The following is a 27126-nucleotide window of genomic DNA, read 5'->3' as shown; positions in this document are numbered from 1 at the left end:
GTGTGGCTTAATGTAGTAGGTGTCCTGTAGGGTCCAGTAGCACAGCCTCCCATATCACCCAAGCTGGGTATTCAGGTATGCCCTTTGTGTGGGCTGAATACACCATCTTGAAGTTGAGCATTGGTTGCTGTTGTCAGATCAATGGCAGATATTTACCCAGGCCGGTCAGCTGCACTGAAGATTATCTGTGACCATTTACTACCAATCTCTACCCTCCGTGGAGGATCAGCTATGCAGGGTCAAGGTGGTGTTGCTCCAGTATGGTCTGTAGTTGTCCACTGGGTGCACTACCCAAAGATTAGCTGTGACCACTTACTACCAATCTCTACCCTCCATGGAGGATCAGCTATGCAGGGTCAGGGTGGTGTTGCTCCAGTATGATCTGTAGTTGTCCACTGGGTGCACTGACCTTAGGTTTTCCCAGATGGTGCAGGCCAACATCAGCCCCCACCTGCGTTTGCCCTGGGCCACCCTCCCTAAGCAGTAAAGCAGTCTGAGATGGCTGCTAACTAGTGCTGGGCTTGGAGATTCCCGGGCAAAGTCAAGCTGTGAATCTAGGCTGGTAGTGCCAGACCTGGGGCTCACTGAGACCAGCTGCTACTTGTTGGAGAGGAGTTAGGAAGTTGTGAAGCAGGAGCCAAGACTGGCTGTTCATAGGGAAAAGCAGCTTGGGCGGGCCTGTAAATTGTGTGGGGCAGAGTCTCTGGGGATCTCCAAGGCTGGTCAAACAGTGTTAGCCAGGTTGGTGGAGTCTTAGATACTGCACCAGTCTGCTGACTCTGTAAGGAGAGGGTCCAGGAATGAGACAGTGGCCTCTGATTGCCTTGATGCCATGTGTCTGAGCCTCCCTGTGCACACCACTGGTGCCCCTCAAGCGGCTGCCCCAGTGCTGGAGCTGGGAGGGAGTGAGTCTTAGTAGGTGAGGCTGTGTGTGGGTTCTTTAAGAGGAAGTGCTTGGGGCTCTAGCAGTTTCTTCCACCAACTCAATTCCCCTTGCTTTATTGCAGTCAGAAGTTGTGGGGTCTTATCTTTCTGGCACAGGAACCCTGTACTGGGGGGCCTGGTGTGGGTCTGGAACCGCTTGCTCCTGAGATATCCCTCCTGAATTGGTATTCACCACACGTGGATGTGGGACCAGCCCATTCGGCATCCGTGCTCCACCTACCAGTGTGGATGGTTGTGTTTTTTTTAAATTGCATTGTTTGTCAGACTTCCATTCAACTTGATTTCTGTTGGTTCTGAGCAATGGTTGTTCTATATTTTAGTTGTAATTTTGTTGTGATTGTGTAAAGAGGTGAGCCATGTCTGTCTACGCCACCATCTTGACCAGAAGTCAAAAGCTTTCTGTTTGTAATGTCTGTATTTATATTAAGCTAAATATGAATTCAACTGAGTTTCCAACTTTAATCTATTACTACGTGGATCACACTAGCCTTGTCCTCTTGTTTATCTGTAAATTCCTACTCTGGCAGTAGGAAATCTGGATCCCACCATTCATCATCCATTTATGTAATTTTTAAATAAGATTTTATTTATTTATCTTTAGAGGGGAAGGGAAGGAGAGAGGGAGAGAAATATCAATGTATAGTTGCCTCTCGTGCATCCCCTGTTGAGAACTGGCCTGCAACCCAGGCATGTGCCCTGACGAATTGAACCGTGATTGTTTGGTTCACAGGCCCGTGCTCAATCCACTGAGCTACACCAGCCAGGGCCATTTACGTAATTTTTAATCCAAGTATACATATGTAGCAGTGCTAGAATTGTTAACACAGACCCTTGTGGGAAACGATTTTATCAACCAGATTGCCTCTTTACAGTTCCTTTTGACTTTAATTTTATAGACTCCACTCCCTTTGTAAAGTTACTTTGGTCAGCATCTTTCCGCTCCCACCACCTTCAGTAAGGTTGTTTCACACATTTGTAATACATTTACATTCTTTTGACTTACTCCACATTCCTTCAGGGGGATACCTTGACCTCCTCAATGTTTGTTTGTTTGTTTGTTTGTTTTGCATGCATTAAAGCTCACTTTCTCTGCTGTAAAGTTCTGTGAATTTTGACAGGTGCATAAAGTCATGTGTACACTGTTATAGAATCAGACAGAGTAGTTTTTCCTCTGTAAAAAATCCCATGCACTTCAAGTCTTCAACACTCTCTACCTCATCACAAAGTAGTGGAAACAACTGACGTGTTTTTACTTTTTCTGTAGTTTTCCCTTTCTAGAATGTCATATGAATGGAATCATATAGTATGTAGGCTTTTAAAGATTTTATTAGGAGAGAAACATCAACGTGTGGTTGCTTCTTGAGTACCCCCCACGGGGACCTGACCCAAAACCCAGGCGTGTGCCCTGACTGGGAATCGAACCGGCAACCCTTTGGTTCGCAGGCCCTCGCCAGGGCTCTTTTTTTTTTGAATTACTGAATCATCTATTTTGATATATCACAGTATGTTCATTTACCTGTTGAAGAATATCTTTTTTTAAAAATATTTTATTTATTTATTTTTATAGAGAGGGAATGGAGGGAGAAAGATAGGGTGTGAAACATCAGTGTGCTAGAGAAGCACTGATCAGTTGCTTCTTGCACACCCCCAACAACACATGCCTGTGTGTGGCCCAGGTAACCTAGAACTGAACCAGCGACCTTTTAGTTTATGGGATGATGCCCAACCCACTGAGACATATCAATTGGGGTGAAGAATGTCTTTCTTGCTTTCAGTTATTGGTGATAATGAATCAAGCTACTATAAATATTGTGTGTAGGTTTTGCATGGGCATGTTTTTATTTTTTTAATTTTTAAATTTTATTTTGCTTTTCTGAATTATACATGAATTTTTTATTGAATTTATTAGGGTAATGTTGGTTAATAAAATTATATACATTTCAGGTATACAATTGTATAATACATCATCTGTATATTGTATTGTGTGTTTACCATCCCAAGTCAAGTCTCCTGCTATCACCATTTATCCCTCTTTTACCATCTCTTACTATCCCTTCTTCCTTTCCCCACCTTGCTTTCCCTCTGTTAATCACCACACGGACAATGTTTTTTTTTTAAAAATTATTTAATTATTGTTCAAGTACAGTTTTCTTTCTTTTACTTCCATCCCAACCCCCCCCTCAGTGCTCCCCGCCTCCCTCGCATTCCCCGGCCCCCCCCACCCGCCTTAGTTTTTGTCCATGTGTCCTTTATACTTGTTCCTGTGAATCCTTCCCCCTTTCCCCTGAAATTCTCTCCCCTCTCCTCTTTGGTTCCTGTCAGCCTATTCTGTATTTCAATGTCTGGGTATACTTTGCTTGCTTGTTTTGTTGTTTAGGTTCCTGTTAAAGGTGAGATCATATGGTATTTGCCTTTCTCTGAATGGCTTATTTCACCTAGCATAAAGTTCTCCAGGTCCATCCATACTGCTGTAAAGGGTTAAATCTTCTTCTTCTTCCTCTTTTTCTTCCTCCTCCTCTTCCTCCTCCTCTTCCTCCTCTTCTTCCTCTTCCTCCTCCTCCTCTTCTTCCTCCTCTTCTTCCTCTTCCTCTTCCACTTCCTATCCAGGTTCTCTGCCCATTTTTAAGTTGGGTTGTTTGTGTTTTTGGTGTTGAATTTTGTAATTTTTTAATAAATTTTAGATATTAACCCTTTATCAGATGTATTGGCAAATATGTTCTCCCATTCTGTGGGTTTTCTTTTTCTTTTGTTGATGGTCTCCTTTCTGCATAGGGAGTTTCTGTGCAGAAACTTTCTAATTTGATGGAGTTCCATTTGTTTATTTTTTTTTGTTGTTTCCCTTGCCTGGGGAGATATTGTAGATAAACTATTGGTACAAGCTGTGTCTGAGATTTTAATGCCTATGTTTTCTTTTAGGATTTTTATGGTTTCAGGTCTAATATTTATCTTTTTAAAAAATATTTTATTTATTTATCTTTAGAGGGTAAGGGAAGGAGAGAGGAAGAGAAACATCAATGTATGGTTGCTTCTCCTGCATCCCCTGCTGGGAACTGGCCCCTGCCAGGAACTGGCCTGCAACCCAGGCATGTGCCCTCACTGGGAATCGAACCGTGATCATCTGGTTCTCAGGCCCGCACTCAATCCACTGAGCTACGCCAGCCAGGGCCCTAATATTTATCTTTAATTTGTTTTGAATTTATTCTTGTATAAGAAGGTGGTCTAGTTTTATTTTTCTACATGTATCTGTCTACTTTTATCTATACCATTTATCAAATAAACTATCTTTAGCTGATTGTATGTGCTTGCTTCCTCTGTCGAATATTAATTGAGTATAAAGATGTGGGTTTGTTTATTTCTGGGCTCTCTGTTCTGTTCCACTGATCTATGTGTCTTTTCATGCCAGTACCAAGCTGTTTTGATTACTATCATAGCTGATATTGGGTGGTGTGATTCCTCCAGTTTTGTTCTTTCTGAGGATCACTGTTGCTATGTGGGGCCTTCTGTGGTTCTATGTAAATTTTTGAAATATTTGTTCTAGTTCTGTGAAATATGTTGTTGGAATCTTGATAGAAATTGCATTGAATCTATAGAAGACTTTGGGTAGTATGGACATTTTATTTTATTTTAAAATATTTTATTTATTTATTAGAGAGAGGGGACAGGAGAAAGAGTGGGAGAGAAACATCAATATGTGGTTGCCTCTCATGTGTCCCCTACTGGGGACCTGGCTTGCAACTCAGGCATGTGCCCTGACTGGGAATCAAACTGGTGACCCTTTGCTTCACAGGCCCGTGCTCAATCCACTGAGCTACACCAGCCAGGGCGACATTTTAATGATATTAATTCTTCCTATCCATGAATATGGTATGCGCTTCCACTTACATGTATCTTCTTCAGTTTCTTCAGTGTCTTACAATTTTCTGAGTATAGGTCTTTTACATCCTTGGTTAGGTTTATTGCTAGGTATTTTCTTCTTTTTGAAGCCATTGTGAATGGGATTATTTTCTTAATATCCCTTTCTGTTAGCTCATTATTGGCATGTAAAAATCCAACGGATTTCTGGATATTAATTTTGTATCCTGCTACTTTGCTAAATTCATTGATCAGTTCTGGTAGTTTCTTGGTGGAATCTTTGGGGTTCTCTAGATACAGTATCATATCACCTAGAAATGATGACAGTTTTACTTCTTACTTTCCAATTTGGATGCCTTTTATTTCTTCTCCTTGTCTTTTGCTGTGGCTAGGACTTCTAGTACTGTGTCAAATAAGAGAGATGAAAGTGGACATCCCTGTTTTGTTCCCTGTCTTGAGATGAATGGTTGTAGATGTTGCCTGTTGAGTATGATGCTGGTAGTGGGTTTGTCATATATGACCTTTATTATTTTTAGGTATGTTCCCTCTGATCCTACTTTGCTGAGAGTTTTTATCATAAATGGGTGCTAGATTTTATGAAATGCTTTTTCTGCATCTATTGATATGATTATGTGGTTTTTATCCTTCATTTTGTTTATGTGGTGAATCACATTTATTGATTTGGAAATGTTGTACAAATCTGGCATTCATGGAATAAATCCCACTTCATGGTATATGATCTTTTTGATGCATCACTGTATTTATTTTGCTAATATTTTGTTGAGGATTTTAGTGTTGTGTTCATCAGGGATATTGTCATATACTTTTCTTTTTTTGTATTGTCTTTATCTGGTTTTGGAATAAGGATAATGCTGGCCTCATAAAATTGAGATTGAGAGCCTTCCCTCCTTCCGAATTTTTTGAAATAATTTGAGAAGGAGAGGTGTTAGTTCTTCTCAGAATGTTTGGTAAAATTTACCTGTGAAGCCATCCAGTCCAGGGCTTTTGTTTGTTGGGAGTTTTTTTTTTTTATTACTGCTTCAATTTCACTCAGTGTAATCTGTCTAGATTTTCTGATTCTTCCTGATTTAGTTTTGGAAGATTGTATGTTTCTAGGAATTTATCCATTTCATCCAGGTTGTCCAGTTTATTGGCATATAGTTGTGCATAGTATTTTCTTACAATCATTTGTATTTCTTCGGTGTCAGTTGTTATTTCTCCTTTTTTATTTCTGATTTTATTTATTTGGGTCCTCTTTCCTTTTTTCTCGATAAGTCTGGTTAAAGATTTGCCAATCTTGTTTATCTTTCCAAAGAACCAGCTCTTGGATTCATTGATCTTTTGTATCTTTTTTTTTCTAGACTGTATTTCATTTCATTTATTTGTGCTCTGATCTTTATTATTTCCTTCCTTTTACTCACTTAGGGCTTTGTTGTTTTTCAGATTCCTTTAAGTGTAAAATTAGATTATTTATTTGAGCTTTTTCTTGTTTTTTTGTTTTTGTTTTTTGAGATCGGCCTGCAATGCTGTGAATTTCCCTGTTAGAATTGCTTTTCCAGGATCCCACAGATTTTGGATTGTTTTGTCCTCATTTTCATTTGTTTCAAGGTATCTTTTGATTTCTTCTTTGATCTCTGACGCATTCATTGTTTAGTTATTTAGCTTCCATGTTCTTGCATGTTTTTCAGTGTTCTTGTGATTGATTTCTATTTTCATAGCATGGAGATCAGAGAAGATGTTTGGCATGTTTTCAGTCTTCTTAAATTTTTTGAGACTTGTTTTGTGTCCTAACATGTGGTCAATCCTAGAAAACATTCCATGTGCATTTGAAAAGTGTGTATGTTGTTCTTCTTTGGGGTGAAATGCTCTGAAGATATCAATTAAATTCATTTCATCTAGTGTGTCATTTAAGGTCATTGTCTCCTCGTTAATTTTCTGCCTGGAAGATCTATCCATTGGAGTCAGTGGGGTGTTAAAATCCCTGACTGTGACTGTATTTTTGTTGACCTCTCCCTTTATGTCCATGAAGATTGGCTTCATATGTTTAAGTCCTACCATGTTGGGTGTGTAAATGTTTACTAGGGATATATCCTCTTGTTGGATTGTTCCCTTTATCATTATGTAGTATCCTCCTTTGTCTCCTACTATATGTAGCCTGGGTTTTAAAGTCTATTTTGTCAGATATAAATACTGCTACCCCAGCATTTTTCTTCTTTCCATTTGCATGAAAATCTTTTTCCATCCCTTTACTTTTAGTCTGTGTGTATCTTTTGATCTGAGTTGGGTCTTTTGGAGGCCACATGTTTATGGGTCTTGTTTTCTTATCCATTCAGCTCCTCTGTGTGTTTTGGTTGAGCACTTAAGCCATTTATTTAAGGTGATTACTGTTATATATGTACTTAGTGCCATATTATCATTAAACTGTTTTCCTCTTTTTCCTTTCTCTTTTTCTTCTTAAAGCAAGCCCTTTAACATTTGTCGCACTACTGGTTTGGTGTTAACAAACTCCTCTAGCTTTTTCTTATCTGGGAAGCTCCTTATTTCTCCTTTGATTTTAAATGATAGCCTTGCTGGGCTATACTTAGTGTGGGCTACTGCCTTGGTTGTAGGTCTTTGTTTTTCATCACCTTGAATATTTCATGTCATTCCCATCTAGCCTGAACTGTCTCTGGTTTTTTTTTTTTTGTTCTTTTTTTTTTATTTAAGTTTTTTTAAAAATATATTTTATTCATTATACCATTACAGTTGTTCTATTCCCGCCCTTCATTCCTTTCCCCCCGCACACTCCCTCCCCCACCATTCTCCCCCCTTAGTTTATAACCACGTGTCTCAAGTTCTTTAGATTCTGTATTTCCCCCACTATTCTTGCCCTCGCCCCTATCTATTTTCTACCTACCCTCTATGCTATTTTCTGTACCTTCTCCCCGCTTCTCCTCCTCCCACTCCCCTGTTGCTAACCCTCCATGTGTTCTTCATTTCTATGGTTCCACTCCTGATCTAGCTGTCCTCTTGGTTTGTTTTTGTTTTAGGTGTGGTTAATAACTGTGAGTTTGCTATCCTTTCACTGTTCATATTTTTATCTTCTTTCTCTTAGATAAGTCCCTTTAGCATTTCATATAATAAGGGCTTGGTGATGATGAACTCCTTGGACATGACCTTATCTGAGAAGCACTTTATCTGTCCTTCCATTCTAAATGAAAGTTTTGCTGGATAAAGCAATCTTGGCTTGTAGGTCTTTGGATTTCATGACTTGGAATACTTCTTTCCAGCCCCTTCTTGCCTGGAAGGTCTCTTTTGAGAAATCACCTGACAGTCTGATGGGTACTCCTTTGTAGGTGACTGTCCCCTTATCTCTTGCTGCTTCTAGGATTCTCTCCTTCATTTTAGTCTTGGCTAATGTAATTATGATGTGCCTTGGTGTGTTCCTTCTTGGGTCCAATTTCCTTGGGACTCTCTGAGCTTCCTGGATTTCCTGGAATTCTATTTCCTTTGCCAGATTGGGGAAGTTCTCCTTTATTATTTGTTCAAATAGGTTTTCCACTCGTGGCTGTTTCTTTCCCTCTTCTGGTGCCCCTATAATCTGGATGTTGGAACCTTTAAAGATGTCTTGGAGGTTCCTAAGCCTCTCCTCATTTGTTTGAATTCTCATTTCTTCATTCCTTTCTGGTTGGATGTTTCGTTCTTCCGTCTGGTCCATTCCATTGATTTGAGTCCCAGTTTCCTTTCCATCACTATTGGTTTCCTGGACATCTCCCTTCATTTCAATTAGTTTAGCCTTCTTCTTCTAATTTGTGACTATAATCCACCAGTTCTGTTAGCATCCTGATAAACAGTGTTTTGAATTGTGCTTCTGAGAGGCTGGCAATCTCTTGGTTGCTTAGAGTTATTGGCTCTGGGACTTTGAGTTCTTCTTGAGCCATCTTTTGGGCTGTTCGTGCCTGTTCCGTAGCAGGATCGGAGCCCTAAGGTGTTCACTAGCGCAGGGCAACTAAGTCGCTGGGTTGTGACGCTGTATGTGGGGGCGGGGTCAAAGAAGGACTATGGCGTCCTGTCTGCCGCCTGCTGCCGCGGCCCTCATCGGTGCTGCAGCTGCTGCCGTCACCGGGCCCACGCGTTTTGTCCCACTGCACGAGAGTGTGCCACCGCCATCAGCCCTCGCCCCCTGGGGCCTGCGTGTTCCGTCTCACTGTGTGAGAATGTGCGACCGCGGTCAGTCTGCCCCACACCCTGACTGGTTCCGGGCTGCCTGCGCACCTAGGTCGGGGGATCTGTCCTGCCCGACCCAGCTCCGCTGCTGGCTCCGCCCCTCTTACCGTCCCGTTGAATGGTTAGATGTAGTCGGACTTCCGTATAATTCAATTTTCTGTCCTTTGGTTGTGTCTTTGTTTCTCCAAACCTTTGTTGTATTCAAACTTGGTTGTGGGAGAAGGCACAGTGTTTCCACCTATGCCTCCATCTTGGCGGAAGTCCTCCTGAACTGTCTCTGTTGAGAAATCAGATGACAGTCTAATGAGTGTTCTCTTGTATGTAACTGCCTGCTTTTCTCTTGTGGCTTTTAGGATTCTCTCCTTGTCTCTAAGCCTTGCCAGTTTAATTTTCATATGTCTCTGTATAGGCCTCTTTGGTCCCAAGTTGTTTGGGACTCTCTGAGCTTCCTGGATTTGCGTGTTTTTTCCTTCACCAGATAAGGGAAGTTTTCAGGCATTTCTTCAAATAGGTTCTTGATTCCTTGCTCTCTCTCTTCTCCTGGTGTTCCCATGATGCAGATATTGTTATTCTTCACATTATTCAAAATGATTCTTAAGCTCTCCTCATTTTTAAAATTCTTTTTTCTTTTTGCTACTGTGCTTGGGTGCGTTTTCTACCTTGTCTTCCAAATCACTGATTTGATCTTCTAGTTCATTCCTTCCAGTTTGTTTTATCAACTGTTTATTTCTTCTGGTGTATTATTTCAGATGTTGCATTCTTTATTTTTGACTGGTCCTTTTTTGGTTTCTGTGTCTTTTTTCATGTTGTTGAGTATCCTTATAATCATAATCTCTGTATTTAATAAATTGCTTGCCTCCATTTCATCTTGCTCTTATTCTGGAGAATTCTTTTGTTTTTTTATTTGGGGTCTGCTTCTTTGTCTCCCCATGTTGGCTGCTGCTTTGTATTGGTTTCTATGTATTAGGTAGGTCTGCAAAGACTCTGGATCAGACCTTTGTCAGATACTGCTTGTGAGTGGCCCTGGTCAGTCTGTTTGGTGTCAGTGACTTCCTGTCCTGAGCCTGTGTGTGTGTAGAAAAGCTGTTTATCGCTTCATCAGTTGACGGACATTTGGGCTATTTCCACTTTTTGGCTGTTATCAATAGTGTTGATACACACACTTAAAATATTTTATTTTTGAATTATTTTGTGTATGCAGAAATGGTGAAAAAACACTACTGACTTCTTCTTCCTTCCTGGTTAATGTTTATGTTACCATAGTATATTTGCCAAAACTAGGACATCAATATTATTATATTGCTATTCATTAAAATCCAGATTTTATTTAAATTTCACTAGTTTTCACATCATTGTGCTTTTCTGTTCTATGATCCACATTGCATTTAGTGTATATTTTGAAGCTCTGAGTTCAGACTGATAACTCTAATTCCATTGTAATATATAGATTTTACTTGCTTTCTCCCATTTCATGTTTATACCTCCTTTTTCTCACAACAAGAACTCTGGTTTCCAACAATTGTTCCATCATAGAATGCATACAGAATTATTTTAGAATTCCTATAACCATACCACTGTAAAAAGCAAGCCTTCTCAGTAAAGTTCAAGATTTCTTTTCAGTTCTTGTTAAAAGTAAATTGTTCAAAAGTTACTTGGATTAGTTCTCCTTTCATTCCCTTTTATATGGCTATATTACCAGTTTGATATACATTTTGGTACATTGGCTCACATTTCTTTAATGGTGAAGTTAGCTATTTATAACCAGGTCAATTTTTTTTAATAGAATTTAGAAATTGTTCTTTTCTAGACTTAACCTTTAGAGTGAATATACACTGCTTCTGCGTTTTGTTTGATCTTACTAGTGTTTAAGAATTTTGAATTAGTTGCTGATATTTTAAAACTTGGAGATTTACATAGAAATCCTGATTTCTGGTTTCTCTTACAAGGGCAAAAAGGAAGTTCTGGCTTTGCTAAGTCCATTTGGCAACAGTTGGAGGGATCTGACTGGTAGTAGTTGCCTGCATTATCCAGTTTCCAGGACTCATCTGCTGCCTGACCCCTTTAGGTATTTGTGTTTGCAGCCTTCCTTTACAACCCTCCTTCTTTATAAAACTTTCAGTGGCTGGTGCAGTAGTAGAGAATTACACTGCTTTGTGTTCTGAAAAGGAACAGATCTTATCTGAAATGACTTATTTTTTCAGTTTTGTAGTTTCATGACCCAGGCAGCATAACTGATGTTGATAATGCTTTCTAAGTGGAATCACAAAGGACCTATTTTAAACTGCTTAAATGTAGCAGGTAACTTTGATAAAACCATAGTTCCTTTGTGGTTAAACAGACCTCATCATTCATTCTGCATAATTTGGAACACCAGGGAACACACAAATATTTTTGAAGCTTTAAAAAAGTATTTTTGTTACAGTGAGGAATTGTGTCAACTACATTTAGCCTTGTAAATTAAAAATAATAACATTTTGTTGATGTCAGCAGTGTTTATTTATTAAAATGTGTGCCATTCTAAACAGTAAGTTGAAAGAAAATTGATTCTAAAGACTACCTCAGCTATAGTGAGAAAAGGTAATTTAATTATTAAACTATATACCTAAGTTTTGACAAATATTTTAATTCTTTTCAGAAGCTCTTGTTAAGATAGAATAATATTTGCCAGAGATAAAAAAAGTTCATTTTAATGATAAAGGGGCCAATTAATAAAAAAGACATAATTCTAAATGTTTACGCCCTTAATACCAGAGCTTCAAAATACGTGATACAAAATCTGATAGAACTGGAAGGAGAAATAGGCAAATATACAATTATAGCCAGAGATTTCAATGCCATTCTTAATAATTGATAGACTAAGAGGACAGAAAATCAGCAAGGATATGGTAGACTTGAAACAGTGCTTTGAACCTGCTTGACTTGATTGACATTTGTAGAGTCCTCTATTCAACAGCAACAGATCACACATTCTGCTGAAGAGCACATGGTATATTTATCAAGCTAGACCATGTTCTTAGACATAAAATAAGTGTCAATAAATGTAAAAGAATACTAATCCACATTGTATTTTCTGACCGCAGTGTAATCAAGTTAGAAAGCAGTAACCAGGATGCTTGGAACCTGAAAAACATACTTTTAAATAGTCATTGGTCAAGGAAAAAGTATTTTAAGAAAGGGAAAGTAAAAAATAATTTGAACCAAATAGAAAGAGAATACAACATACCAAGTTTGTGGGATGCCACTAAAAATTGCCTATGGAGGGGTTCATAGCACTAAATACCTATGTTAGAGAAGAAGAAAGATCTCAAATTAAGGACCTCAGCTTCTAAGTTAAGACACTAGAAATAGAAGAGCAAATTAAATTTTTTATTAACAGAAGAATGGAAATAATAAAGATCAAAGTAGAAAGTAATACAGTCCGATACTGCAGAAAAGCAATAGTGAAAAAGAGAAACTGAAAACTGTTTCTTAGAGAAGATCAATAAAATTGACAAGTTTCTAGCCAGACTGATAAGGGGAAAAAAAAGAAGACAGAAATTACTAAAATTACTAATTAGAAATGAGATGGATGACCTCACAACAAAGTCTACTGATATTTAAAGGATAATAAGGGAATATTATAAACCTCTTTATGCCAGTAAATTTGACAATTTAGGTGAAATGGACAATTCAAAAGATACACTATAGACTGAAAGTTTTTGTCCCCTCCTCTCAAGTTTTTAATCTTGAAACCTAATCCCAAATGGGATGGTTTTTGGAGGTGGGGCTTTGGAAGGTGATTTAGTCACTTGGGGGGGAAACCCTCACGAATGGGATTAGTGCCTTTCTAAAAGAGACCCAGAGAGATCCTTGGCTCGCTTCAGCCATGTGATGTCATCACAAAAAGAGAGCTTTCTGTGAACAAGGAAGCCAGCTCTCACCAGACACTGAATCTGCCAATGCCTTGATCTTAGACTTCCCAGCTTCCAGAACTGTGAGAAATAAGTTTGTGCTGTTTTTAAGCCACCCCGTCTATGGTATTCTGGTATAGTAGCCTGAATGGATTAAGACACAAAATATGAGAGTTTTGTCAAGAAGAATTTGAGTAGGGAATCTAGTTCTGGCTAAAATGGAGGCATAGGTAAAAACCCTTTGCTTCCTCACACAACCAAAAAGAGGATAACAACCAACCTAAAATCAATAAACAAACAGAAACGCCAGAAAATCAAACTGCATGGAACTTTGCCAACCAAGGAATTAAAGAAAAAATCAACCAGAACAATCAGACTCGTAACAACCTGTGGCAAGGCTGTGCGGGTGGGACTGGCTCAAAAAAAAAAACTGCAGGGAGGCCTAGGACAGGGTGGGGGGAACTTGCTGAACAGGTAACTGAGACTCAGAGTTGACTGAGGACTATGGTAGGTGTTACCTCGGTGGGATAAAGTCCCAGTCTCACATGAGAATCCATTGGAAAGGGGCCTAGCGGTGAGCAGGTGAGCTGCACTGTTCCCTCTCTTGCAGCTCCCCCACAGGCAGTGCCGCAGGGCAGCAAAGAGGGTTGCCCTGCCCTGGTGAATACCTAAGGCTCCATCCCCTTAAAACTAACTTGTCAGGTGCATCAAGACAAAGAAATATGGTCCAAATGAAAGAACAGCAAAACTTCAGAAAGAGGACTAAGCGATGAAGAGATAGAAAACCTATCTCATGGAGAATTTAAAGCCTTGGTAATCAAAACACTCACAGAACTGATTGAGCTTGGTCAAAAAAATTAATAAATAAATGAAAGATACCCAAAGTGAAATAAAGGAGAATATTCAGAGAACCAACAATGAGAGGAAGGAAACCAGAACTCAAAGCAGAGATTTGGAACATAAGGAAAAATAAACGTCCACCGGAACAGAATGAAGAAACGAGAATTCAGCAAAGTAAAGAGAGGCTTAGGAACCTCTGGGGCAACCTGAAATGTTCCAATATCCGAATTATAGGGATGCCAGAAGGAGAACAACAACAGCAAGAAACTGAAAATTTATTTGAAAAAATAGTGAAGGGAAACTTCCACAATCTGGCTAAGGAAATAGGCTTCCAGGAAGTCCAGGAAGCCCAGAGAGTCCCAAAGAAGTTGGACCCAAAGAGAAACACACCAAGGCACATCATTGTTAAGCTACCCAAGATGAAAGATAAGGAGAGAATCTTAAAAGCAGCAAGAGAAAAGGAGACAGTTACCTACAAAGGAGTTCCCAGAAGGCTATCAGCTGATTTCCCAAAAGAAACCTTACAGGCAAGAAGGGGCTGGAAAGAAGTATTCCAAGTCATGAAAGGCAAGGACCTACATCCAAGATGACTCTATCCAGCAAAATTATCATTTAGAATGGAAGGACAGATAAAGGGCTTCCCAGATAAGGCCAAGTTAAAGGAGTTCATCATCACCAAGCTCTTATTATAAGAAATGTTAGAGGGACTTAACTAAGAAAAGGATGATAAAAAAAATGTGAACAATAAAATCACAACAAACTCACAACTATCAACAAATGAACCTAAAAGAAAAGAAAAATGACTAAAACAAAAACTAAGCAAACAGCTAGAACAGGAACAGAATCAGAGAAATGGACATCACATGGAAAGATTTCAGTGGGGAAGGAATAGTGGGGAAGAGGTACAGGGAAGAAGAAGCATAATTAGTAGGCATAAAATAGATGGGGAGAGATAAAAAATGTTATAGGAAACAGAGGACTCAAAGAACTTATGTGTACAACCCATGGACGTGAAGTAAGGGATGGGGAATGCTGGAGAGTTGGGGGGGGCAGGGTGGAGGGGGGTAAAGGGGGAAATTGGGAAAACTGTAATAGCATAATCAATAACAAATACTTTTTTAAAAAGTTGAGTAAGGCCTTAAATCAAGGCTGTAAAACTCATTTTCACCGGGGGCCACATTAGCCTTGCAGTTGCCTTCAAAGGTCCGAATATAATTTTAGGACTGTATAAATGTAACTACTACTTAACTAGGGGCAAGGAGCTCTACATTTGGCCCTTTAAAGGCAACTGTGAAGCTCATGTGGCCCCCACTGAAAATGAGTTTGACACTCCTGCTTTAAAGGAATTGAATTTATAGTTAAGAGCCCTACCCATAAAGAAAACTACAAATCCAGATAATTTCACAGGTGAATTCTATCAAACATTTAAGGAAGAAATACCATGTTTTCCCATGAATAATGTGTACTTTTTTGCCCAAATTTTTGAAGGGAAAATAAGGATGCACGTTATTTATGGGTAGTACCTGAATTACATTGTATCTGCTGTTCTGTTTTGTAATTAATTGGTACATAAAATTTCTTGTATCATAATATATTTAAAAATAAAAGCTAAAATTTCTTTATAATGTAAAAAAGTATCTAAATATAAATAATTAACAAATTAAAATGAAAGATTTTTTTCCCTGAATGTTTGGGGCAAAAACATTATACATGGTGGATGGGCATTATACAGGGGAGCACATTATACATGGTACTATAAATATGGTATTACCAGTTCTGTACAAACTGTTACAGAGAATTGAAGAGCAGGAAATTCTTTTCTACTCATTGTGTGGAGATAACATTACTTTCTATGAAAACCAGATAGACATTATAAGGAAAGAAAACTACACATCAGTGTCCCTCATTAAAATATAAAATTTCAGTCAAAATTTTAGCAAATAGAATCCAGAATATATAAAAAGGATAATACATCATGACCAAGTGGGACTTATCATAGGAATGCCAGGTTGGTTATTAACTTGAAAAATAATCAGTGTAATTCACCATATTAAAAACTGGAAAGAAAAACCATTCAATAGATGCAGAAAAAGTGTATGATAAAATTCAACATCTGTTCCTGATGAAAGTCTCAGGAATAGAAAGGTACTTCCTTAACCTGAAAAAGAACATGTATGGAAAACCTACAAGTAACATTATATTTAGTAGTAAAAGAAATAATTCTTTCCCCTAAGATAAGGAACAAAACAGATGTCCACTCTCCATATCCTCCTCCCCCCCTTTTGTCATCAAGGAAGTGTGTATTTAAACAACCTTCCTGCAACAGCTTTACTCTTAACACTATAAATACAAGTGTAACACTCACTGGCACTAGATATATTGTCGTTGTCATGATAAATTGTATATTCTTTTCAAAATGCAAGAAGGTAACATATAACAATAGTTACATAGGCTTTTATATTCTCTGAATTAGGAAGCTGATTACAGGAATTTACCCAATAACTTAAGAGAACCCAAACGTTTAATATGGAGAGATGATTATTGATGCATTCTCTCTTTTTTTATTGTGGTAAAATGTGTATATGTAATATATGTCATTTAACTATTTGTAAGTGTACAATTCGGTAGCATTAAAGACACTGACAGTGTTGTGTAACCATTCCCACTGTCTATACCCAAAAGTTTTGTATCATTGCTAATACAAACTCTGTACCCATTAAACAATAATTCTTCATTTTCCCCTTTTCCAGTCCCTACTAATCTGTTTTACTCTGAGTATCTATGAAGTGGAATCATATTTTTTTCCTTGTGTGTCTGGCTTATTTCACTTAGCATAATGTTTTCAAAGTCCATTCATGTACCATGTATCAAATTTAATTCCTTCTTATGGCTGAATAATATTCCATTGTACAGATATACTGAATTTTATTTATTCATCTGTTAATGGATATTTGGGTTGTTTCTACCTTTTGGCTATTGTGAATAATGTTTCTGTGACTAATGATGTTCAGCATTTATTCATGTGATTGGTCATTTTTATATTTTCTTTGGTCATCATTTCTTTTAAACATTTTACTGGATGTTCTATTCTAGGCAGCACAGTGAAATATAAGGTAACTACATTGGAAAGAAATAAGTAAATTTGTCTTATTCACAAATATTATTATCTATGTAGAAAATTCGATGGAGCCTGCAAAAAAGCTCTCCAACTCATAAGCAGCTTTAGCATGATTGCATTATATAAGATCAATAAATAGAAATCAATTATAGTATTTATAGTAGCAGTGAACAATTGGAAATTAAGTTAAAAGGAAACACTGTCACTTACAGTAGCATCTACATTTAAGTACTTAAAAGCAAATCTTACAAAAGACATGAGAGACTTTATATTCTTATGTTGTAAACTGTAAAATATTGTTGAGAGAAATTTTTAAAAATCTAAGTAAATGCAGAGCTAAACCTTGTTCACAGATTAGAAGATTCAGTGTTATCAGTCCTCCTTAAATTGGCCTACAGATTCAACACAATCCCAATAAAGATCTTACTAGGTAATTTAGAAATGAATGGCATTGTTGAGAGCAGCAGTGTGTTGTCCAACGTCAGCACACACACACACAACGTCAGTGTGCTGTTGACGTGACTCAATGTGATTGGATTTGTGGTATTTTCGCATTCGCTAACCAGTCAAAAATACAAATCTTTGTGAAGAATTTGACTGGCAAGACTGTCATCCTGGAGGTGGAACCCAGTGACACCATTGAGAATAGGAAGCTAAGATCCAGGATAAGGAAGGCATCCTCTGCACTCTCACTCCGTGCAGACACAACAGGAGAGGCTCATCTTTGCAGGCAAGTAGCTAGAAGATTGTTGCACTCCTTCTGACTACAGCACCCAGAAAGAGTCCATCCTGCACCTGGTCCTCTGTGTCTGAATAGTGGCTGTTAATTTTTCAGTTTTGCATTCATAGTGTCCAATGATGGCACTAGTCTGCATTCTAGCCACATGCCCCAATTTAAGTTTAGAAATTACCCGTTTCAGTAATAAATGAATCTGTTCAAAATGTTAATAAAGGTTTTATTGCATGGCAGCAAGAAAAAATCTTAGTAGGCATTTTTTAAAACAAATTGACAAGCTTATTCTAAAATGCTCATTAAAATGCAAAGAACCTTTTTCAAAACAATTTTGGAAAAGAACAGAATTGAAGACTAATGCTGCCTGATTTCAAGATTGGCTATAAAGCTACATTTGTCAGATCCATGTGGTACTGACATATAGGCAAATAGATCGATGGAACAGAATAAATAGGGACTCCAGAATTTTTCGGGTGTGTCAGAAAAATGATTTTTTATTTTTTAAAAATTTATTGGTTATGCTAGTACAGTTGTCCCATTTTTTCCCTCCTTTATTCCATGCCCCCCCCCCCCTTAGTTCATGTCCATGCGTCATACACATAAATTCTTTGGCTTCTACATTTCCCATACTATTCTTAACCTCCCCATGTCCATTTGGTACCTACTATTTATGCTTCTTATTCCCTGTACCTTTCCCCCCATTCTCCCCCCTCCCCTCCCCACTGATAACCCTCTATGTGATATCCATTTCTGTGAATCTATTGCTGTTCTAGTTGTTTACTTAGTTTTTGTTTTTTTAGGTTCAGTTGTTGATAGTTGTGAGTTTGTTGTCATTTTACTGTTCAGAGTTTTTGATCTTCTTTTCCTTTGCTAAGTCTCTTTAATATTTCTTTTTTTAAAATGTATTTTATTGATTATGCCATTACAGTTGTCCCATTTCCCCCCTTCACTCCCCTCCACCCTGCACACCCCCTTCCCCCCATTCCCCCCTCTTTAGTTCACGTCCATGTGTCACAAGTTGTTTAGCTTCTACATTTCCCGTACTATTCCTGCCTTCCTCCTGTCTATTTTCTACCTACTGTCTATGCTACTTATTCTTTTTACCTTCTCCCTACTTCTCCTCCTCCCACTCCCCTGTTGTTAACCCTCCATGTGATCTCCATTTCTGTGGCTCTGCCCCTATTCTAGTTGTTTGCTTAGTTTGCTTTTGTTTTAGGTATGGTTGTTAATTACTGTGAGTTTGCTGTCCTTTCACTGTTCATATTTTTTGTCTTCTTTTTCTTAGATAAGTCCCTTTAACATTTCATGAAATAAGGGTTTGGTGATGATGAACTCCTTGAACTTGACCTTATTTGAGAAGCACTTTTCTGCCCTTCCATTCTAAATTAAAGTTTTGCTGGATAGAGCAGTCTTGGATGTAGGACTTTGGATTTCATGATTTGGAATACTTCTTTCCAGCCCCTTCTTGCCTGTAAGGTCTCTTTTGAGAAATCAGCTGATAGCCTTCTGGGAACTCCTTTGTAGGTAACTGTCTCCTTTTCTCTTGCTGCTTTTAAGATTTTCTTCTTATCTTTCATCTTGGGTAGCTTAATGATGATGTGCCTTGGTGTGTTCCTCTTTGGGTCCAACTTCTTTGGCACTCTCTGGGCTTCCTGGAATTCCTGGAAATCCATTTCCTTTGTCAGATTAGGGAAGTCCTCCTTCATTATTTTTTCAAATAAGTTTTTAATTGCTCTTCCTCTTCTGGCACCTCTATAATTCTGATGTTGTAATATTTAAAGTTGTCTCGTAGGTTCCTAAGCCTCCTGTCATATTTTTGAATTCTTGTTTCTTCATTCTGTTCTGATGGAATGTTTACTTCTTTCTTCTGATCCAAACCGTTGATCTGAGCCCTAGTTTCCTTCCTGTCACTGTTGGTTCCCTGTGCATTTTCCTTTAATTTTTTTTTGGTGTAGACTTCTATTCTGTGATCAATCTCAACCATTTCTGTGAGCATCCCAATTGCCAGTTTTTGAACTGTGCATCTGATAGGTTAGCTTTCTCTTCATCACTTAGTTGTGTTTTTTTCTGGAGCTTTGATCTGTTCTTTCATTTGGACCATTTTTTGTCTCAGTGGGCTCTACGTAGTAAGGGCCAGAGCCTTAGGTATTTGCCAGGGTGGGGCTACCCATGTGGCTAAGATATGGCACTCTATGTGGGGGAGGGGTCAGAGAGGGAACAATGCTGCTTGCTGGGCTCTCAGCACTTTCAGTAACTTCCTCTACCACCCACAAGCAAATTGGGCTCTTCTGGTGCTGATTCCCATCCTCATCTGCCACCCTAGATCCTACCCCTCTTTGGCTTTGTCCATGTGTCTTTTTTTTTTTTTTTAGATTTTATTTATTTATGTTTAGAGAGAGGGGAAGGGGGAGAGAAACATCCATGTGTGGTTGCCCCTTGCACACCCCCTACATGTGCCCTGCCTGGGAGTTGAACCAGCAGCCTTTTGGTTCACAGGCTGGCACTCAGTCCACTGAGCCACATCACCTATGGCTGTCCACATGTCCTTTATACATGTTCCTTGAAGACCCTTCCCTCTTTTTCCTCTATTAGCCCCCATCTCCCTCCCCTCTGGTTACTATGAATTTGTTCTTTTTTTTTTAAGATTTTATTTATTTATAGAGGGGAAAGGAAGGAGAGAGAGAAAATTATCAATGTATGGCTGCCTCTGGTGTGTCCCCCACTGGGAACTGGCCTGCAACCCAGTCATGTGCCCTGACTGGGAATCGAACCGCGATCATGTGGTTCGCAGGCCCGTGCTCAATCCACTGAGCTACACCAGCCAGGGCTTGTTCTTTATTTCATTGTCTCTGGTTGTATTTTGCTTGTTTGTTTTGTTGATTAGGCTCCACTTTTAGGTGAGATCATGTACAGTGGGGAGAAAGTGGTATTTTCAACTAATAGCACTAAAAAAATTGGATAGCTATGTGTAAAAAGTGAATCTTGTTTCACACCTCATACCATATACAAAAATTACTGTATTTTGTTGTGTGTAATGCACTCGCATGTATAATGTGCACCCATGGTTTTATGTGCATTATACATGGAATTATACCCATGATATGTAGTCATTATATCCATGTATAATGTTCATCCTTATTTTTCCCTCAAAAATTTAGGTAAAAAAGTAGGTTATATTTGCCAAAATATGTTAACTAAAAATGGATCATAGATCTAAATGTAAAACCTAAATTTACAAAAGTTTTATAAGAAAACGTGGGGAAAAAAACCTTTGTGACCTTGGATTAGACAATGATTTGTTTAATATGACACCACATGCAGGATCCATAAAAGAAGAAATTGACAAATTGAACCTTATTAAAGATAAAAACTTCTTTACAAAAGGCACTATTAAGAAAAAAAGATAAGTCATAAATTGGGAGAAAATATTTGCAAAGCATATGCCTGACAACTGACTTGTCACTAAAATATATAAAGATCTTCAAAACTTAATAATTAGTTAACAACCCAGTTAAAACATAGGCAAAAGATTTGAACAGAAACTTCACTGGAGAAAGTATATATGAATGGAAAATAAGCACATAAAAAGGTGGCCCACATCACTATTGTAAAGATGCAAATTAAAACTATAGTTAAGTATCACTATAGATGTCTTAGAATGTCTAAATTAAAAAGTCTAACCTTGCCCTGGCTGGGTGGCTATGTGGGTTGGAGCGTCATCCCATACACCAAAAGGTTGCAGGTTCAATTCCTGGTCGGGGCATATACCTGGATTGCCTGTTCAATCCCTGGTTGAGGCGCATATGGAAAGCAACCTGTCAATGTTTCTGTCACATATCAATGTTTCTTTCCCTTTCTCTCTTAAATCAATAAACACATCTTTAGGTGAGGATTTAAAAATAATAACTGACCTTATAGAGTGTTGGAGAGGGTGTGGAACAACTGGAACTCTCATATACTTATGGTAGGAATGTAAAATGGTAGACTTATTCTAGAAAACTATTTGGCCATTTTTTAGAACTACATACACCTGCCAGGTGATTCAGCCAGTCCACCTTAGAAATTTGCCTACAGTAAAGGAAAGCATATGTCCAGAAGGCTTGTATGTGGGTGTTCATGTTAGCTTTAATAGCCCCAAATGGAAAGTAACCCAAATGTCTATTATATAGGTGAATGGATAAGCATATCGTGGCATATTCAACAGTGGACTATTTAACAATAAAAAGGAATGAACTGTTAATATATACAACAGCATGGATTAATCTCAAAATAATTAGGATGAGTGAAAGAAGCCAGATGAAAAAGGATACATACTATAATGATTCCATATATGTTAATGCTAGAATAATGAAGGAGTACAGGGAAGGTTTGGTGTTGACAGGTATGTTTAGTTGTCTCACAGGTGTATACATTTGTGAAAACTTACCAAATTGTGAAACTGGAAAAGCTGGCATTTGTGGTACCTGTCACCTACCAGACTCAGTGAACAGAGACCGGGATTGAATCTTTACGGACACTTTATTCAGATGGCTGGTGATCTGGGAAAATGGCGGGTTTGTATCCTAACAGACTGTCCTACTTTTCCTTTCAAGCCAGCCTTTTTATATCAGAGGGCAATGTGTGCTGAGGGGTTTGGAATTCAGGGAAAATTAGATTTAAAAAAACAAAGCATTCTCACCCTGGGTGGTGGTCTGTCTGTCCCTGGAGTCAGGATGGGCCATGCCTGCAATTCTTGACACAATAGCTTTTCACTGGCATTACCTACTAGTCTTATGGATTATTACCTTAAACTAAAATTTTCCAAGTGTTGAGCCCCCCATTAACTGTAAACTTTAAATATGTGTATTGTTGTATATAAATTATACCTCAAGAAAGTTGTTTTTTAAAAATACCAAAAAAATCTATGGAAATATCTAAAACTCAGAAGCTTAATTTTATTGTTAGAGGTATTGAATTTAAAAATAATAGAAATCTTGACTCAAACTTCATATTCTCTAGGTTTCTATTATGTGATGGCTAAGTCTCTTAATGTGTATATTATATAATGTTGCCTTCCTTGGTTATAGTTTTTTATGCTCTGTCTGGTATTTATATATAATATATTTAATGACTCCTCAATGTAGTTTACACAGTGTTTACATAAAGTTTCTTAACTATTAGAGACAGACTCCTAATTGAATTGTTAAGAGACTGGTTTAGTTATATTTATTACCATTACCTTCATTTTTGTGTGTGTTAGACCTTAAATAATCTGTGATGAACTGTGTTTTTTCTTTTCTTTATTATATTTTGTTGATTATGCTAGTACAGCTGTCCTGATTTTTCCCCCTTTGCTCCTTCTTCTACACCCAACACTCCCTACTTTCCCAGGTAATCCTCACACCATTGTTCACATCCATGGCTCATGCATATAAGTTCTTTGGCTGCTTCATTTCCTACACTGTACTTTACATCCCCATGACTATTCTGTGACTACCTATTTGTAGTTCTTAACCCCCTCACCTCTTCACCTGTTCCCCCACACCCCACATCTGGCAACCATCAAAAACACTTTGTGTTGATGATTCTGTCTCTGTTCTTATTTGCTTAGTTTGTTTTTTAGATTCAAATGTTGATAGATTTGCATTTTTTGCCATTCTGTTGTTCATAGTTTTGATTATTTTCTTAAGTAAGTCCCTTTAACATTTCATATAATGATGGTTTGGTGCTGATGAACTCCTTTAGTTTTTTCTTGTGTGGGAAGCTATTTGTCTGTCCTTAGATTTAAATTATAGCTTTGCTGGGTAGAGTAATCTTGACTGTAGGTCCTTGTTTTTCACGACTTTGAGTATTTCTTTTCAGTACCTTCTAGTATGCAAAGTTCCTTTTGAGGAATCAGCTGATAGCCTTATGGGAACTCCCCTATAGGTAACTAACTGGTTTTGTCTTGCTACTTTTAAGATTCTTTACCTTTAATCTTTGGTAAAGAATCTTTGGCATTTTAATTATGATGTGTCTTGGAGTGGGCTTCTTTGAATCCATCTTGTTTGGGACCCTCTTGCTTCTTGAACTTACATGTTTATTTCCTTCAACAAATTAAGGAATTTTTTTTCATTATGTTTTCAAATTGATTTTCAATTTCTTGCTTTTTCTCTTCTCCTTTTGGCACCCCTGTGATATGAATGTTGCAATGCTTGTAGTTATCCCAAAGGCTGCTAAGACTATCCTCATTTTTTGTTGTTGTTTCTTTTTTCTTCTTGTTTTGATTGGTTGGGTTTTTTTGTTTTTTTTTGCTTCCTCATGTTCCATATCATTGATTTGATTCTTGGCTTCATACACTCTACTGTTATATCCCTGTAAATTGTTCTTTATTTCAGTTAGTGTATTCTTTATTTCTGACTGGATCTTTTTTATGCTTCTGAGGTCCTCACTAAGTTCCTTGAGCATCTTTATAACCAGTTTTCTGAACTCTGCTTCTAATAGATTGCTTATCTCCATTTTGTAGCTCTTTTCTGGACTTTTTGTTTGTTTGTTTGTTTTTAAAGAATTTATTTATTTTTATATAGAGTGGAAGGGAGGGAGAAAATGAGGGATAGAAACATCAGTGTATGATTGCCTTTTGCACGCCCCCTACTGGGGACCTGATGTGCAACCCAGGTGTGTGCCCTCACCAGGAATCAAACCCACAACCCTTTGGTTCCACAGGCGGGCACTCAATCCACTGAGCCACACCAGCTGGGACTGGAGTTTTGATCTTTCCTTTCCCTTGGGCTGTGTTTCTTTGTCTCCTTGTTTTGGCAGCCTGCTTGTATTTGTTTCTATGTATTAGGTAGAGCTGCTTTGACTCCGTGTCTTGGTAGTGTGGCACAATGTAGTAGGTTTTTTGTAGGATTCAGTGCACAGCTTCCCCTATCACCCAGGCTGGGTACTGGAAGTGTGCTCTTTGTGTGGGCTGAGTACACCCTCCTCTTGTAGTTGAGCCTTGATTGCTATTGGCAGATCAATGGCAGGGATTTACCCAAGCCAGTCAGCTACAAAGATTGGCTGTGACCACTTATCACCAAACTCTGCCCTCCAAAGAGGATCAGCTGTGCAGGATCAAGGTGGTGTTGCTTTAATGTGGTCTGTAGCTGTCCACTGGGTGTGCTGGCCCTGGGGTTTCCTGGGTGGTGCAGGCAAAGGTCAGCCCCCACCTGTGTTTTGCCCAGGGCCACCCTGCCTGAGCTGTAGAGCAATCTCTGATGGCTGCTACTTATGCTGGACTTGGAGATTCCCAGGAAAAGCCAAACTGTTAATCTAGGCTGGCTGCTGGTAGTGCCAGGCCTGGGGCTCACTGAAGCCAGCTGTTGCTTGTTTGATAGGATTTAGGAAGTTGTGAAGCAGGAGCCAAGACCAGTCATTCATATGCAAAAGCATCCTGAGCCTGTAAGTTGTGTGGGGAGGAGTCCCTGGGGATCTCCAGGGTCAAATAGTGTTAGCCAGGTTGATGGAATCTGAGATATGGTACCAGTTTGTGGCCTCTGTCAGGGAGAGTTTAGAAAAGGGACAATGGCCTCTGATTGCCTTGATGCCAGACACTTCAGTTTCTCCCTGTATACCACTGGTGCCTTTGAAGCTGCTGCACCCATGCAGGAGCTTAGAGGGAGTGAGTCTAAGTAGGTGAGTCTGTGTGGGGGTTCTTTAACAGGAAGTGCTTGGGGCACCAGCAGTTTTTTCCACCAACTCAGTCTTCACTGGTTTTCTCAGGCAGAAGTTGTGGATTCTTATCTTCATAGCAATGGAACCCTGGGCTTGGGGGCCTGGTGTGGGGCTGTGACTTGTGGCTCTGGAGATATTCCTCCTGAATGTTTATCCTCTTTACATGGGTAAGCAACCAGCCTGTTCCAAATCTGTGCCTGTCCTATCAGTCCGGATGAATGTGGTTTTTTAATTCCGTAGTTGTCAGGCTTCCATTTAAATCTGTTTCTGATGGTCAAGAGTGATGATTGTTCTATATTTTAGTTGTAATTTTGATGTGGATGTGGGAAGAGGTAAGCCATGTCTGCCTACACTGCCATCTTGACTGGAAGAGTGCTGAATTGTTTGTTTAAATGTAAAGTTTAGCTCTAGGAATTCTCTAACTTAAAGAGAATGATTTTTTAAATGGTATGAATATTGTTCATGAAGTGCATTTTGCTCGAAGGAATGTACCATAACTTGTCTCTGACAGTTTGAGTGTTTTTACAGAGGCTTAGGCACATGAAAGTTCATAGTAGCCTTACAAATTTAGCGATGCTGCCAATTTATATGTTGTAGGAAGTAAAAACTCACAAGATAATACTAACACATGCTTCTATAGAATGACAGCACTTTGCTTATAATTCCAGCTGGGAAGTGTGTTAGTTGATTACTGTTAACTCAGGAGTATTTTAATTTTAGTGAGTTAGGATAAAATATTTTACTTAATTGGTTTTTTTTCTCTCTTCTAGGAAATATAATAGCCACCATGATAGAAGACAGAGGGCCAAGAGTGACCGACTACTTTGTTGTGGCAGGTCTCACTGATACATCTACTCTGTTGGATCAAGAAATAAATCGTTTAGATACTAAGTCAACTGGACCTAAAGCTCCAATTATAGACATTGCAGTTATTAACAAATCAGCTGGGGAAACAGTACCTGAAGGTTACACCTGTGTTGAAGCCACTCCATCAGCTCTCCAAGCAAACTTGAACTATGGAAGTCTGAAAAGCCCAGAACTTTTCCTCTGTTATAAAAGAGGGAGAGATAAACCACCCCTTACAGACATTGGGTACTGTGACTTATTTTCTTTTGCCATAGTGAAGGGAAAAAAAATTATTTCACGTACATGGGAATAGGAATTTGAAATTCTTGATAGTTCTATTATTTATTACTTCAGGTTTAAGTACTATAGGATATTATATATCTTTCTCCTCCCTTACAGAATATCTTTGCATTGTGCTTGAATCATTAGATCAGTTTCTTTCAAAAGAATATTGAACTGAAGACCTTAGAGCCTGAAATGTGACTCTATTTCTGTTGTACTTATCAGATAATCTTATTAATTAACCATAAAAGAACAAGAAGCTACAATAAAAGCATTTTTAAAGGAGCTCCTTGGGTTATGTTATGGGTTTTATCAAAGTCCTGAACATATTTAACAAAGGAGCATTCTGCTTTAAAAAGTATAATTGTATTGTGAGGTTTTTAATGCCATGAGGAGAGGGTATTTATAGTTTAGAAGAAGTGTAGTTGTTATGAGATACTATCTAGGCCACAGCTAATGAACATTCTTTGTAAAAGCCTTGTTTCCAAATGTGCTTTTAGAATATACATAATGTTTTTCCATATATACATATGTTATGCTGTTCTGTTTATTATAGTTATCATCAGTTAGAAAAAACATTTTATAGTTTCCTAAGAGTATCTTGGGAAATATTTGGGATTAGCTTATCCTTGTATGCAAAACATGCTGTTGGAATTTTGATGGAGTTTGTACTTAATCTGTAGATCTATTTGCAGAGTATTGCCATCTTTGCATTATTATCTTTCAACCTATGAACA

At 38.3% G+C, this 27126-nt stretch overlaps 1 protein-coding gene across 6 annotated transcripts in view; it reads left to right on the top strand.

The window, feature by feature from the left end:
- DENND4C (DENN domain containing 4C) overlaps positions 1-27126 on the top strand; it is a 129828-nt gene that overhangs the window by 13155 nt on the left and 89547 nt on the right. For 4 of the 6 annotated variants that reach the window (XR_005068787.1, XM_037061907.1, XM_037061908.1 and 1 more), the window contains exon 2: positions 26032-26353. Coding sequence is in view for 5 of the 6 variants with exons in the window: in XM_037061907.1 (XP_036917802.1) it covers positions 26049-26353 (305 nt within the window). In the remaining variant the exon portion in view is untranslated. Of the gene's footprint in view, positions 1-10949; positions 11069-23448; positions 23492-26031; positions 26354-27126 lie in introns of those variants that run through there. The other 2 variants (XM_037061904.1, XM_037061906.1) reach the window with 2 other exon arrangements.

This window comes from Sturnira hondurensis, unplaced genomic scaffold, assembly GCF_014824575.4.
Source record: "Sturnira hondurensis isolate 20B ecotype Veracruz unplaced genomic scaffold, ASM1482457v3 Scaffold0013559, whole genome shotgun sequence".
Classification (NCBI taxonomy): Eukaryota; Metazoa; Chordata; class Mammalia; order Chiroptera; family Phyllostomidae; genus Sturnira; species Sturnira hondurensis.
Note: the sequence above shows the minus strand (reverse complement) of the source record. Positions and strands in the feature narration are given on the sequence as shown.